Below are 14,915 nucleotides of genomic sequence, written 5' to 3' on the forward strand. Positions count from 1 at the left end.
CATTAATACAGTTATCTAAAGATTCAAGCAAAACATCAAAAGTAAAGTCACTGAGTAATCAAGAACATGGTAAATAATATAAAGAATACACTGAATATTTACTAGTTCTTGAGTCCAATTATATAAGAACTTAGAGGAACATGACAAAAAAATAAGAGGGAGGGTCTCAAATTTTGTAAGGTATAATTAAAGCACTCAGGACTTTAAGGGTGTCCAAGGGATACACAAGAAGGAATGAAACAGGACCTAGTAAGCGGCCAGCTGAGCGAGACACATCACCAAGTGGGGTAATTTAAAAATGAATAACATTTTAAATTGGAGCACACATTAGAAAAAAAATATTGAAAAAGTAAAGTGTTTTCGCTCAGTTAGTATAAAACCCTCCCATCTTCAGATATAACTTTTAATTCATCATTCCAACCTTCTAGTTATTCCTAAAACTACCTGCTGAGGAGAGTCATTTCAATATTTTTGAATCAATAATTTGCTCTGCTAGAATGTAAAGAAAATTGGGATGAAATACTAATTAAAAAGGCTACTTCAATTTATACAAACTTCAGGCAAAAAAAAAAAAAAAAAAAACAAACAAACAACCCAAAAAGCAAAAAACACACCTATGTGACATCTGTTTGTTGCTGGAGGAGATTCCAGTATGCGCTGTTGGGCTTTTTAAATAACTCAGAATGCTGCACTGAATTACATTCATGAGCAAGAAACACACCAAGGACATGACATCAGACTGAACAAGGTATCAGTAGGCATGCCTGTCCCTAGGAAAGCACCTTCTCCCTTCAAAACAAAGAACTCACTTGAGTTACATCCCCCACTGCTGTCATGTGGGGACATTTGTCAGTTTCTCTATTCTTTCTGCTAGTATTCCCTATACACATATGAGAAAATTGTTGAAATACAAGACCCACAAGAAGCAGGAAGACCAACTGGGGTCTGAATGCAGCATGAGACGCCCCCTGGATGTGAAGTAATTATACGGCACACAGTCACACGGGACTCTTCCATCTCACAAGAAAGCAAGGTGTAACCAAAGCAAATATAAAGTCAAATTCGGCCAGTAAAACTGTGATAGATGCAAAACACAGAAAGTTCCATAGAGAGGGAAGTTCCTAAATGGTAAGAGTAAAAGGATAAGAGTCTAAATGTTTGTAGAGATTTAAAAAGGGTTGAGTTGATGTGGTTGAAGAGTCGGTTCTCAGGTAAAAGTACGCGCTGCTTTCTAAGGACACAGGCAGCAGACACACCAGGCAGCTCATAGCAGCCTGCAACGCCAGTTCCAAGGGATTCAATGCTTGTGGCACAAACATACACACACATGCACATCAACACATGAATATACATACATACACACACATGCACATCAACACACACAAATACACATAAACATGCACATAAACAGACACATATACATACATATACACAAACACATAAACACATGCACATAAACACACATATATACATACACACAAACACATAAAGACATACAAATACACATAAATACATGCACATAAACACACACATATATACACATAAACACACACAAATATACATAAACACATGCACATACACAAACACACACAAATGCAAACACATTAAAAATGCATAGACACACACAAACACACAGAAACACATATACATACAAACATATATACAAACACATGTACACCCAAACACATACACACATACCTCATACACACTCAAACATCTGTACAAGAGCACATATACACACAAACACAAACACACACCAACACACACACACACATACCAATAAACACACATATATATAAAGTAAGTCTAAAGCACATGTATTTCATGTTTTTCAATGAAAGTTATTGTGAAGGAAGGCTCATGACCATAAATGAATGAAGTATTCCTGAATAAAAATGTTCTCCTGATTTGCTGAACATGTTTTGCTTCTAAGGAGGTGCTCAAAACACACTGTTTATGTGGACTTGTACAGAAAACATGTCAAGATAAATAGGTAATATTTACTTTCTAGCCAAAAACAGAGGCACTGAGGAAAATGAACCACATCCCTTATTCCCAGGATCCCCAGGGGACAGCTAGTATTGCAGAGTGGGAAAAAAAAAATCAAGAAACTATTATACTGAGACTAAAAGGAAAAAAAAATGGGTGACTTGGTGAATTTTCCCTTTATCGATATGTTTATTTTTAACAATGGAGTAATGCACCAGTAGTTTGATGAATTCATTCTAAATCTAGCACATTAATCAAATATTCCACACAGAATTTTTTCCTAAAACTATGACAGCCATCAGCAGAATGGAAGAACATGCAGTTTTCAGTTCATTATAATTGGTGACTAGTTGTTTTCCCTAATCATATTTGTTCCTGCTTAGAATGTTTTGAACATATAAGAACACCATATTTGTTTGCATTTGTAAATTAATTACTTAAATAATTTAATAAAATAGCAATTTGAATATAAGTTTGAGTATCTAATATAAATCTCCCCTAGATAGGACATAGGCAAATTTGTCAGAGAGAGGCTTCCCATTAGCTTGGTACTTTCTATTGATGGAGTCATCTATGAGGGTGGCAATTGGCTCTCCCCCTTCTTCCTCTTCAGTACAATCTTTTTTCCATCAATCCATCCATCCATTCATCCATCCATCCATCCATCTATCCATCCATCCATCCATTCATTCATTCATTCATTCATTCATTCATTCATTCATTCATTTTTACATCCCAATGCAGCCCTTGCTTCTAGACCTCCTTCACAGTCCTTAGCCTTATGCCCCCTCTCATTCTCTGATAAAGGGGGAGACCCCCTCTAGGTACCAGCTTACCCTGGCCCATCAAGTCACTTCAGAACTAGCCATATCCTCTCCTACTAAGGCCAGACAAGGCAGCACAGAACAGGATCCCACAGGCAGGCAAAGTGTCAGGGACAGCACCCACTCCAGTTTTTGTGGGGACCTGCTGGAAGACCAAGTTGCCCATCTGCTATATATGTGCAGGGAGGCATAGGTCCAACCCATAAATACTCTTTGGTTACTGGTTCAGACTCTGGGAGGCACCAAGAGTCCAGATTAGCTGGATCTGTTGATCTTCTTGTGGAATTTCTATCTGCTCTGAGTTCCTTGATCCGTTCTCCAACTCTTCCAAAAGACTCCACAACCTCCATCTAAATTTTCCCTGTCTATAAGAAGCAGAGGGACAAAGATGAAGCTGAAATTCAATCCATGGGCAAGAAGCAATCCCTGACACAATTAATGAGACGCTGTTGTGCTTTCAGACAGAGTCTAGCACATCTGTCCTCTGAAAGAAGAGGCTCCACCCAGCAGCTGACTGAAAGAGATGCACAGACCCATGGCCAAACTTTGGACTAAGCTTGTACATTTTAATCTTTGAAGAAAGCTGTTCTCAGGTATGACCTTCCTGCACACAATCTATCCTTCTATGGACAACTGTCATGTTAGGGGATCAGCAGCTGTGCTGTGTCCTCTGTTGTCCTCTGGCAGGTGGAGGTCTGGTTTCATTGCAACAGAGGCCCTGGAGGACACACATTTTTCCTTATATCTTACATATGTTGTGTTTTCACCCTTCTTCTCACTGTCAGGCTTACAGCATGCCTGCAACAAAGATCACGGTATACCTTTTTCCTCACACATATACCAATTCATAATCTCATCGGGAGCTGAAACCCGCAAGAATTCGAGAAGCAATATAGAGGACAGGTGGAGAGTAGTTTAAAAAAATCTAATCCATAAATATCATTTGATAGGAGGAGGATGCCCTAGAACATAGGAATGTGGGCAACTGCCCCGCTGCAACTGGGTACAGTTCACCCTAGATAGAACAACCTTTGTCCCATTTGGAAAAGCCAAGCAATTTGTATTGGAAAATTTTCACTAAATATATTACTGAGATGGTTGCTATCATATTCAGAGAGGAGGGGCAGACACAGGAAGTATTTAATCCTCTTAGCAGTGATCCTTGGGGACCCGATAGAGAAAACTTCTGAGCTGAGGACCAGGACAGAAGAAAGTGACCTAATACTAGAGAACAGTGCCCATAGGCAGGTGCCCTTGTCAAATGTGACACTGTTGTTATAGCATTCAGTGAGAGTACTTATAGGCATAGAAGGCAAAGGAGGAAAGCCAGCTGGAATATTCAAATTCAACTCTTTTCTTTCTGCTTTTAAAGAACACTCAGGCTCATATCGCTTTGAGCTTCCTGAACACCGTTCTGAGAATTTGTGCTTTCTGACTCCACAGTGTATCCGGGGTCACCAGCATGTTCAAATTTAAATATGTACTTTTCAGACCTATTCTTGGGCCCACTAACTAACTGCTGCAGAAGTGACTCAATCTTTCCAATAAAATTTAAAGCCACTCTAATATAAAGGAGAAAAGGCATGCCTAATGTAGAAGTAGAAATCCTTTAGCACCAACTAAACATTAGATTAAAAACAATTTTCTTTTCATCATTTCTCCTGGAAGTGGTAGAATGCAGTGTTCAACAAACTTGAAATCCACTGTAGTCATTTACAGAAAAAGAGCAGCCATAAAATGTTGGTAAATTCTATGCACATGACCACACAAGCAATAAACCATTGTCTCTACAGGCAGAAAGAACTTGTGCAGGTGTTTTGTTTTATAATAAGACTGTGATGTATGTGATTTCTGCCTTTTTCTCCTTCTCCCTGATATTTGGCCTGCCTCAGTATTTCTATTTTCCACCCTTGCACTTACTTTCTGAAGGCAAAAGTCAATGAGGTCTTTGAAAACCTTTTGGGAAAAAAACCAGAGAGCATGAGTACGATAAAGTCGTTTCATCCAGAGACAAGTGCTGAGGTTGGGTTTGGCTGGGTTTTGCTAACAAGGCCTGGCAGATATTGAGTCTGGATGGCTTGGTATGTTATGCATTTGTGTAGGGAAACCAGGTGACATTGAACGACCGCAGGAGTATAAGAACTAAATTCTGCATATGGCATTTTAATTTGTAAAATATAGAAAAATACAAATGACGTGTCAGAACAGGAAAGATGTGTGATGCAGTGCTGAAGAGCTGGGAAATGAGTGTTTTCCACTGGGGCCTGTGAGAGGGTCCAGTGATGGAGAAGACAGAACCAAGCCCATAATTCATTCATGTAACCTACATGTATGTATTCATTCCCTCTTTGTCCCTGTGACCCTTCCAACATGAGAATTAGCCGTGATCCCAAAAGGTCACCTGGTTTATTGCAGTTTTTATCACAGTTATGAATATTAGCAAAGAGCATAGCGGAAGTAAGGAAGATATTAACAAACACAGTAAAGGAAATGAGCCTCAGCAAAGAGATGGAAGAGAAAGCAGGTGCAGTTTGAGGCAAGGCAGTGGCTGCCAGTTTCATGGGCTGAAAATTTGTTCCTTGGTTTGGTGTCTTAAAATGAGCAGTGGCTATGTGAATCTCTCATCGGAGTGGGGCAGGAAATTGGAATGGCAAGTTTAAGAGTCCAAGTGGAAAGAAATACGCACACTGTGTTAGAAAGACAGGAAGACAGCTCTGCAGCTAAGGAAGAGGAACACAGTCTAAGTAAAGCCTCACTTCCCACTCAGAACAAGTAGCCACTGGTAGAAATTGTGCTTCTTTGATTCCTGAAATTTCACATTGGAGTGATTTAGCAATTCTCTTTTAGAGAAATGGATTTCTTTTCACTTTCTGTATATTTATGCATATGTGTGAGCCTCCTTATCTACTGTGCACTATGTTCATGACGGTGTCTCAGGATTCGAAAACACCTCATGTGTTCTGGAGTGAGCAGTAGCTGTAGCTCCTAATGCATGTGCTAGGAATTGAGTTTGACTTCTGTGCTGTATCAGCAAGTGCTCTTAACCACTGAGCAGTCTGTCTATCTCCCCCACAGACACAGTTTGTTGATTTAAGTGATCTTACTTTCATCTAAGTGCTGTGTATATACATAATATGCACTGTAATATATAAGCAACTACAAACATAAATGAAAACCATGACAGATTTATTATAAATGTTCTTATTCATTTTTGTCCACTATGGAAACCATTTAGAAGGTTCTGTTTGTCAACACAGTGGAGAGAACAGCCACAACAGTGGAAAACGAGCTATTATGTGGTGAATTTCTGGCAGGGGCAACATACTTCATGCTCTTTTAATGGTGGCAAGGAGTTGCCAATACATCCAGAACATTTGAAACTCCAGTAAGGAAAAAAATTCATATGCTGTGAATCTTCTACAACATGTTTTTAATACAGGCAGCAGGAGAATCGGTCTGTCTGTCTGTCTGTCTTTCTGCTTCATAGTATGAGAAATGAGAAACAGTCAAGTTTCTGATTGTGTTTTTGTGCACAGTCTGAATAAGTTTTATTTCATTAAAAAAATCTACATCTATTAAAATGCTGCTGAAAATTGGAATTAATAGTCTATTCAATAATGTATTTGCTTAGGCAATAAAATCCACTGGGCTGATTTTCCTTTTATTTTTGAAGGTATTTACTGCCACGAAAGAAAGAGGTCAAGCAGTCTCTAATACCTTCTGTTCTTGACATCAGGAATATGGAAACTATAAAGAAAGAATGCCTCAGGAGCTTTGCTTTGCCAGAGTTAAAGTTCAGATGTAAAAATTCCTTTTGTAGATTTGGAGGTTAACACTGTCAAATGGGTGGTCTGTGGGATAAGTCTCTGAAAAAAATTACTGACAGAAAAGGGATGGTTGAACCTCTCTGAGAATGACTAAATAGAAAGTTTGTTTGGAGAATGTCTGTGTCAAATCCGAGAGATGCTCAGCATCATTGTGAAGAGGTCATTTCAGACAAAATTGTTTTCACGGGAAAGATTACTGTCATCAATTTGACCAAGGCTCCTGGGAGACATTTCTTATAAAAGGAGGAAACTTAGTTTTTTAGAAAGTCAGATCCAGTGAAAATATAGTAATATATATTCATGGCTACAAATATACACACTTAAATTATGATATACTTAAATAACTAAGAAAGCTTTCATTCATATTTGTTCACTTAGAGAAACAATTTGGAGGGCTTGATAATAGTGACCCAGTCAGAAGAGGCAAATAGATTCTGTATGTCAAAACAATGGAGAGAAAAGAACTTTAAACTTAAATATATTTTTATATTAATTAAATTAATTAAATATATATTTAAACATATATATATATTTCAATAAGATAATGTCTTTTTCTATGTGAATTCCAAATTGTTTTTCAGATTAAAAATGGAAAGACAGGTGTATAAAATTGTCATGATTAATAATACAAGCTTGAAGGAATGAATTAAGCTGTAAACATCATTGTTTATAAACCATAGGTTTCATCTAATATTATAGATTTTGAGGCAGTTAACTCAGTGAGTTCCAAGAAGGATCATGTTGGGACTGTTAACAGTATTCCCCAAAGGCAGTGTCAGCCATAGCTAAATGAAAGTCATGAGGACCTAGTTGGAAACTGATTGATATGAGCACACAGGTGATGTAAAAGACTAATTTCACCCTCACTTTCACTGGTTTAGTTAAATATTTATCAAGTTCCTACAACAATAATGAACCGGTCAATTATTTCTTGAGTTATTTTTTTTTGTTAATTTTAGTGAGACATGCATTTAGAAATTCACACTACATATTTTGAGACCACTGGGCTACCAAGTCGTCAAGACATAAAGGATTTTGTTACATTTTTTCCTGCACAACAATACTTCCAACTATTGTTTAGGAATAGAGTAGCACTCATATACTATGGAATCTCTTTTTACAGCATTAAATACATTCACTTTCTCCCCCCCCCCAAAAGCAACTTCTAACTTACTAACTAACTAACTAACTAACTAACTAACTAACTAACTAACTAAACAAAAAGCTGACATTGTAAGATCCCAAAAGGAGACAAAGAGTTTATTAAAGATTTCCTCCCCTACTACTGAAATAAGTAATTTTTGTGCGATAGAAGCTCAGTGTTCCTTAAACGTACGCTCAAATCTGTGAATAGAATCATCTACAAAAGATACACTGCCCAAAAAATGAAAAATTAACAAAAAATCCTTCTAGACATGAACATATAAGAATAAGTAGTCCATTTTGTCAGCAAGCTCCTAAAACTACTCCTGTAATCAGGGTTATTGTGAACATTGTACAATTGCTCTTTTGTATCAAGGAGAAAAGGAAAGTGTTTCTTCATTTTGGTCTCCTGCAATGACAAAAATCCTTAGCACCAATTCAATCGTTGAGAAGGAAATATGCTTTATATCTTGGAAGCTTCTAGAGGTGAAGAAACAGCATTTCTCAGGATTATCTATTCCATTGCTCTTGATTGTCTTTGGCTATCTATATTACCTAATGCTATCGTGATTGAGGTTAAAAATTAAGAATTTCTATAGCAAACCCCAAAGTCAGACTTTTAAAAGAAAAGAGTCAGATTTGACTTCAGATCGCAGAATTAAATATACTTGAGTAACGTTTATTCATCCTTATTCTAAAAAAAGTTTCTATTACTATTTAATATTTACATTTTGTAGGATTCAGAAAGAATGGCTTTTATAATGTAAATATGTGAGAAATTTGAATTTTAACATTCTATTACCAAATTACTTATGATATCTTGTATGTTGTTTACACTAAATTTGATTTGTACTTGATTTGGGCCAATCAGCTGAATCTGCTGCGCTCTATTTGGACCTCTTAAAATTGGGGTAGTATATTAGTTAATTATCTATTGCTTTAACAAAATACCATAACCAAAAGCAACTTGAGAAAGAAAGAGTTTGTGTTAGCCTATGGTTCCAAAAGGAATAAATTCTTATGGTAGGGAAGGTATGAGAAAAGCAGGAGGGAGCTGGCTGATGACATTTTGTTTCACATGCAGACAGGAGGGAATGGGGAAAGTGTGAGATAGAGATAGAGACAGGTAGGTAGGTAGGTAGTAGGTAGGTAGATGATAGATAGATAGATAGATAGATAGGTAGGTAGGTAGATCAATCAGTAGGTTGATACATGCATGCATGCATACATATATACATAAATACATACATGTTTACTTTTAGCCTCAAAGCCCACCTCTTTGTGTAATATTTCTGTATAGCTGGCTTCTGTAGATGAATGTCTGGAATGGGAAAGTATTATACTAAGACAGTACAGACCCAGAAAGTGTGAGCTTTCTTTCATCCATGGATGCTAGCTCCAAATCTTTAGATGTGAATGAATAACCTGGAGTAACCAGGTAGTAAAAGTGATCTGTGTGGGGAGGGAGGCTTAGATAGTGGACATTAAGTCATGGTGCTGCTGAAGGTGAAAATGGAGAAAACAAGATGAGGGAAACTTAACTGGAAAAGGGGGAGGGGAAATACGAATGGAGAGGTAGGGAAAAGGAATAAACAACACCAAACATATATTAAAAGGCATTAGAAAACATTATAATATATAGTGAATTTTAAAGTAAACAATATCACCCTTCTGAGTGTTTCTTTCAACAATGTTTCTTCCATGAGCTATAGACTAGCTAACACGCAAACAACAAGAACCGACCCCCCCCACACACACACATTTAAGTTGTTGATCAGGGAAGAGTTCGCAAAAGTATGTAGGCTATTTCTGTAGCTTCCATTTGTTTTCCATAGAGGATCATGAGAGCATTAAACTTATTCAATAAAAAATATGCCCACTTGTGAGCAAATTTAGTTTCAGGAGTGATCTGCATTCATCCTAAATGTTCTCTGGCTCAGGTTCCATAGGAAGTTTACATGTTCAGTCCTTGTTTTTCCAAAATTCTCCATAACGTGACAAGCCTCACGACTGGGCTTCCTTCCATTAATTAATACTGAATTTTAAACCATTTATCGGTACAATAAATGGAATTACTGATGAATCTGATTCAGTGGGAAAGGTAAAAACTATGCCATCCAACCAGTGGAAAAGACTCCTTCACTCACACTGCAAAGCCTTCCTAGGGTCTCCCAAGGCATTCTTCTGCAGGACCAGTAAGCATCTGCTCTGTGGAGAACTTATTTGAAGAATTCAGGTGGGCAAGGATAGAGAAAGAAAGATGGCCTTTAGAACTGATCAGCTTTCTGCTGAGGGGCGTGTGTGTATAGCTGCAGATAACCACAGCACATTAAGACCCTTCCTTTAGGCTTTGTCAAGTAACAGAATTGTCCTCTGGAGCGAGATCTTTGACCAGTTTTTCAGGGGCAAAACTGTAATTTGGGAGAGTCTTTTTGATGTCTTATCAATAAAATAACAGACAAACTCCATTTGGTTACCTCTATCTACTTAAGTTAGAATTAACAATGAGAAAAAAAATCAGTGTGTCTATAAAAGCTGCTTAAATGACTACACCATTTTTTTTTCTCACACCACTTTGACAATTGGGCATTTCTGATTATAAAACCAAGTGGCAGGGGTAAAGCTGCACAGAAACAATTGAAATCACATTTCTCAATGGTGAGTAGCTAGACTGGGCAGTATATAAAGGATCTCTTTTATCTTTGCTAAGAAGAGGAAAAACAGGACGAGAGATGCAGCATATTGTAAAAGCTACACAACCACTCCTCCTCCTCCATCTCAGGAGCGGCCAGGCTCTGGAGGCCCGTGAGCCTTTGGGAGTAGCTCTCATGGTTAAGGATCCCATACAGATAACTGAAAAGTCCATAGTCTTCATGCTAAGAAAACTCAGTATTTTCTTCGTGCCCTCACAGATGTGGCTCTACAGAATGGAGTAGATGGGAGAAAGACAGCAACCTGGAGAGAGAACAACAGCTCAGAAACTGCCAAAGAGGTGAAACGGCATCTGGAACAATGGGGATTTTACTAAACACACACACACACACACACACACACACACACACACACACACACACACACACACGGAAGATCTCTATTGCAAGAGTTTGAAATAGAAAATGTCTTAGGTTTCTTCATATCCAGTTGAGTAATGTGGGAATTCCCCCTGCACATTCTGAGAGCACCTGCAGATCTCTCTTGCTTTTCTCGGCAAGGATAGGTGAGTAGAGGCTCTGGGTCAGACCAGCCCTGAGGGAACACAACTGAAAACAAATTTTATGTTCTTCATAGCTGGACTCATAGGACAAACTAAAAACACAATCCTGGGTTTGGGAAGGTTCTTTAGGTTTTTATCCAGGTGGTTGTGTCAAGCAGAAAAAGCGGTTTGAATTTATTTATGAAAGTGCACACTGATGCACACACTATGACAAAGGCCCACACAAAAACCTGGCTTACTGCTCAGTAATCAATTCTACATAAACCCGTGTCTCTGGAATGACAACAAGTTGTACCAAACCTCAAACTATACTCAGTTCTTAAATGCCACATAAGAAAGTTGGGAGTGGTCAGCCTTTCCCAAAACTTTGTTACACTGGAACAGTTTCAGTATACATACATACATACATACATACATACATACATACATACACACACACACATATATATATAATTTAAGACTTTCTTGGGACCTGAAACAGAATCTAAAGTAGATTTCAGTATACGGATGTAAAAAGTCATGGCATGTTTTCAATTACAAGAACAACAGAAATTTAACATGAACATATGGTCTGCTAAATGCTTCTATACAAGCAGGCGAAATATTTGTTTCATCAACAAAAAGTCCTATTATACATCACAGTCTTGGAAGGATCCTTTATGATCCTGGTTCTTCACTATATAAATGTAATATTTAAATAAGACTATTAAGTGCAATACATTATGTAGTAGGGTTGACTGGCCTAATGCTGCTTATATTCTAATGCTAAATTGAGGCCCCCAAGACTGGTTTCTCCAGAGAAGAAAGCAATCTTACATAAGACACTGAGTGACCCTGCCCCAGAGTCAACTGGAAACTAAGGAAGCTGACAGCCAATAGCTGGGCAGAGAGACATAGGTGGGGTTTAGGTTTTGTGGGCTTTTGGTCAGAGGGACAGGAGAAGGAAAAGTGCAGGAGAGGAGGAAGGAGAAGCTGCTGTGGATTAAGGGTCAAGAGAGCTTGGCTCCGAGGGCTGCCCAATTGGAGTGAAGAGCAGCCCAGGGGGAACATTGTAAGTAGTAAGCAATAATTCAGGGTTATCCGTAGGAAAGTGGATTCTAACAGCATGGTGAGTAGGCACTGCCCAGCTCTTGTACTGTTTAAGGCTTTTGGAAATATAAAGGCTGTGAGTGTGTCTACCATTTGGGAACTAATTGGTTGAAGGTGAGGTAGAAGTCATGGGCTGGTATCTTAAATAATTTTTACAACATCATTATTAGAACGCATACAAACTAAATATCACACAGGCCAAAGAAAAATAGTCTATATATTATTCATTTTCTCTTACTCACTTTATATAATTATTTCCGCAATGTATAATTTTACATCAGAGACTTGCAGCAACTTTATACTATTAAAGTATCTTCTTTATTTAAAAATGCTTCAAGTCAATCATTATTATCTGTTTTATTATGACTAGTGCATTGAACCATTTTCTAGATATTGTTATCTTTTTTATTCTGAAACGCAGCAGTATGCATTCTCTACTGTTACTTAGGCAGAATTTTCAGCCTAAATTGCCTTAAGAATGCTAAATAATCAAAGAGGTTTTAATGCCTCTGACAGCCTCAGGACAGTGAGGTTTGAACATCTGTACTTCACAGCGCATTGCACTAAGCAAGCAGAGGAAGAAGTAGACAGGCAAACTTGTTACATAGCAACCTGGCTTCGTTAGTGAGGATTGGTAAAACCCTGATGTACGATGGGCCAAGCAGTCATTCACATGCTACAAGTTTTATAGTTATTGTTGAGCAATATAAGCTGAAACACAGGGAAACAAGCTTCATTGCCAGACTGGATAAGAGTGTATGTGAATAGACTTTCAACATGTAGCAGTGAAGAATAAAAGATATTCATGCTTTTATGTTAGTTGAAAATAGTATTGTCTATGTCTGATATAAACTTTCATCTCTCTCACATACACTAGATGCGTGTAAATATGCAGGTACCGTTAGAACCATATCAACATACTGTTTACACCTGTTTTTCAAAGGTGCCGTTTCTGTTTTTTGAGATAAGCCTCTTAAGTTTCACCAATATGACTTATCCAGAGAGGGAAGGCATGGAGTCAAGTTGGTTACTGAGGACATTCTGGCTCATGTTTCAGTGGCCTTTGCGGTGAGAAATCCTTCTAGAATTCTATATTTGGGTTTTAGTCTTTGCTCATATTGACCCAGGCACACAAGAGACTTGCTACTCAGTAAAATATGGAATTCCCCTGCATGAAGTACTTCCTACCTTATGATTCTGTATGAGATGTGAGGGTCTGTGCAGTACAGAAACAAAGAGAACCCAAAACAGTGGCGAACCAGAACTCCATCCTGGCCCCTCTGGGATACCACCAAGACATATTTCCCTGACAATCACAGCTGATTATAAGCAGCAGCATGCTTATGCCACTGGGTTGACTCATGCATACTTAGTTCTCTGAGCAGTTTGAGAGTAGAATTAGTTCAGATACATCTTAACATGTTTCTGAAATTACTTTTTTTAAAGTCCTCAGGCCCAGAGCAGCAATGTATTCGTGACCCGTTCTTCTAACGTTCTGCTGTCAAGAAAATCAAATAAATTATGTGACACATGAATTGTACAGAAACGTCGCGCTTACCTTCATAGGTCCCACTTTCTAGGAGAGCTCCACTTTTCTCCAATTCCATAAAGTCCTCAACGGTTATGAAAATGTAGTCCACTCCAGGGACCTCACCCTCCTTATGTGGCCTTGTGGTGCCTGGATTGAAAAAAAAAATTAAATTAAAACAAAAGAAATCGTCTACGTGTTGAGTAGGTGAACTTTAGAAATGCCACCGTGCTTTTGAACATTTGCTAACTTGTGTTTGTACACCCTGTGGCTTTGGCAGTTTATGTGTTCCCTTCTGTTTGTTTGGCAACAGGGAATAAAAACAGGGCAAAATTAAAGCAAATGGACAAAGCATTTTCCTCATTATACTTACGTTGTGGTCACTGCCATGGAATGTGGCTGAAAAGATTGTGTTCAATGCCGACCATTGTACCCTTATAAGAGAGGTGGGTTGAACAGTGGGCGGGTCGTCTACATGCTCACGAATTTTCATACTCCCCACCCATGAATGGACTTCTATTGTTCTATAGGCTGCTGTCCTGTGACCAAAAAATAGATTGCAAAGTAAAAACTTGAACTAAAATCAATTATTCTTTGTAGTCTTCTGAAATACATCTTTTGTGGTGTGTGTGTGTGTGTGTGTGTGTGTGTGTGTGTGTGTGTGTGTGTGTGTGTGTATGCATGTGTATGTATGTGTGAATGTTTCAGATGGTGTTTGCTAATATTGAACCAAAGCAACTCATACACACACACACACACACACATATAATCTAAAAGTTCACAAAATCTGTACTGGTATTTAAAATTTAAAAATAATTGGAACTGTCTGATAATTAAACTAGTAGTAACAATCATAATGGCTATAATATGACATATAAATTAATACGATGACATTCTTTTCATTACTTCCTTATATGGACTGCATTTCTTGCTTAATTACTGTCTGTAATTCTGACCAGGAGGTGACATTTTCCCATGGTTACCATGGTGGACAATGGGATTGCACACTTTGTTTCTTAGTGAGGAAAAGGAGCAGCAGAGGGTCCAAGAGCAGCTGATGTTCTCTGGAGAACATAGTTTTCCAAGCTTGTTGTCTACGTCATCATACTAAGAGACAGTAGGGCCAACAGTGCCTCAACTTTCCCCTCCTCTTTCTATGTTATCTACACAAAGTATTTTTGCATGTCCAAATTGAAATTTACATCATTCACAAATATAAATAGACAAAAAGTAATACATGCTGGAAAATGCCGAAACAAAATGGGACACTAGCAGGCATCTGTATAATTAAAGATTCCATA

General features: G+C 38.0%; 1 protein-coding gene across 3 annotated transcripts in view; it reads right to left on the reverse strand.

Moving 5' to 3' along the window:
- MAGI2 (membrane associated guanylate kinase, WW and PDZ domain containing 2) overlaps nucleotides 1–14,915 on the reverse strand; it is a gene marked incomplete at both ends in the record, with an annotated part of 1,373,853 nt that overhangs the window by 552,413 nt on the left and 806,525 nt on the right. For all 3 annotated transcript variants that reach the window (XM_080936244.1, XM_080936243.1, XM_080936245.1), the window contains one exon: nucleotides 13,645–13,764. In XM_080936244.1, the coding sequence (XP_080792370.1) occupies nucleotides 13,645–13,764 (120 nt within the window). The remainder of the gene's footprint in view (nucleotides 1–13,644; nucleotides 13,765–14,915) is intronic.

The sequence above is a fragment of the Micromys minutus genome, assembly GCF_963924665.1.
Source record: "Micromys minutus genome assembly, chromosome: 23".
Taxonomy (NCBI): Eukaryota; Metazoa; Chordata; class Mammalia; order Rodentia; family Muridae; genus Micromys; species Micromys minutus.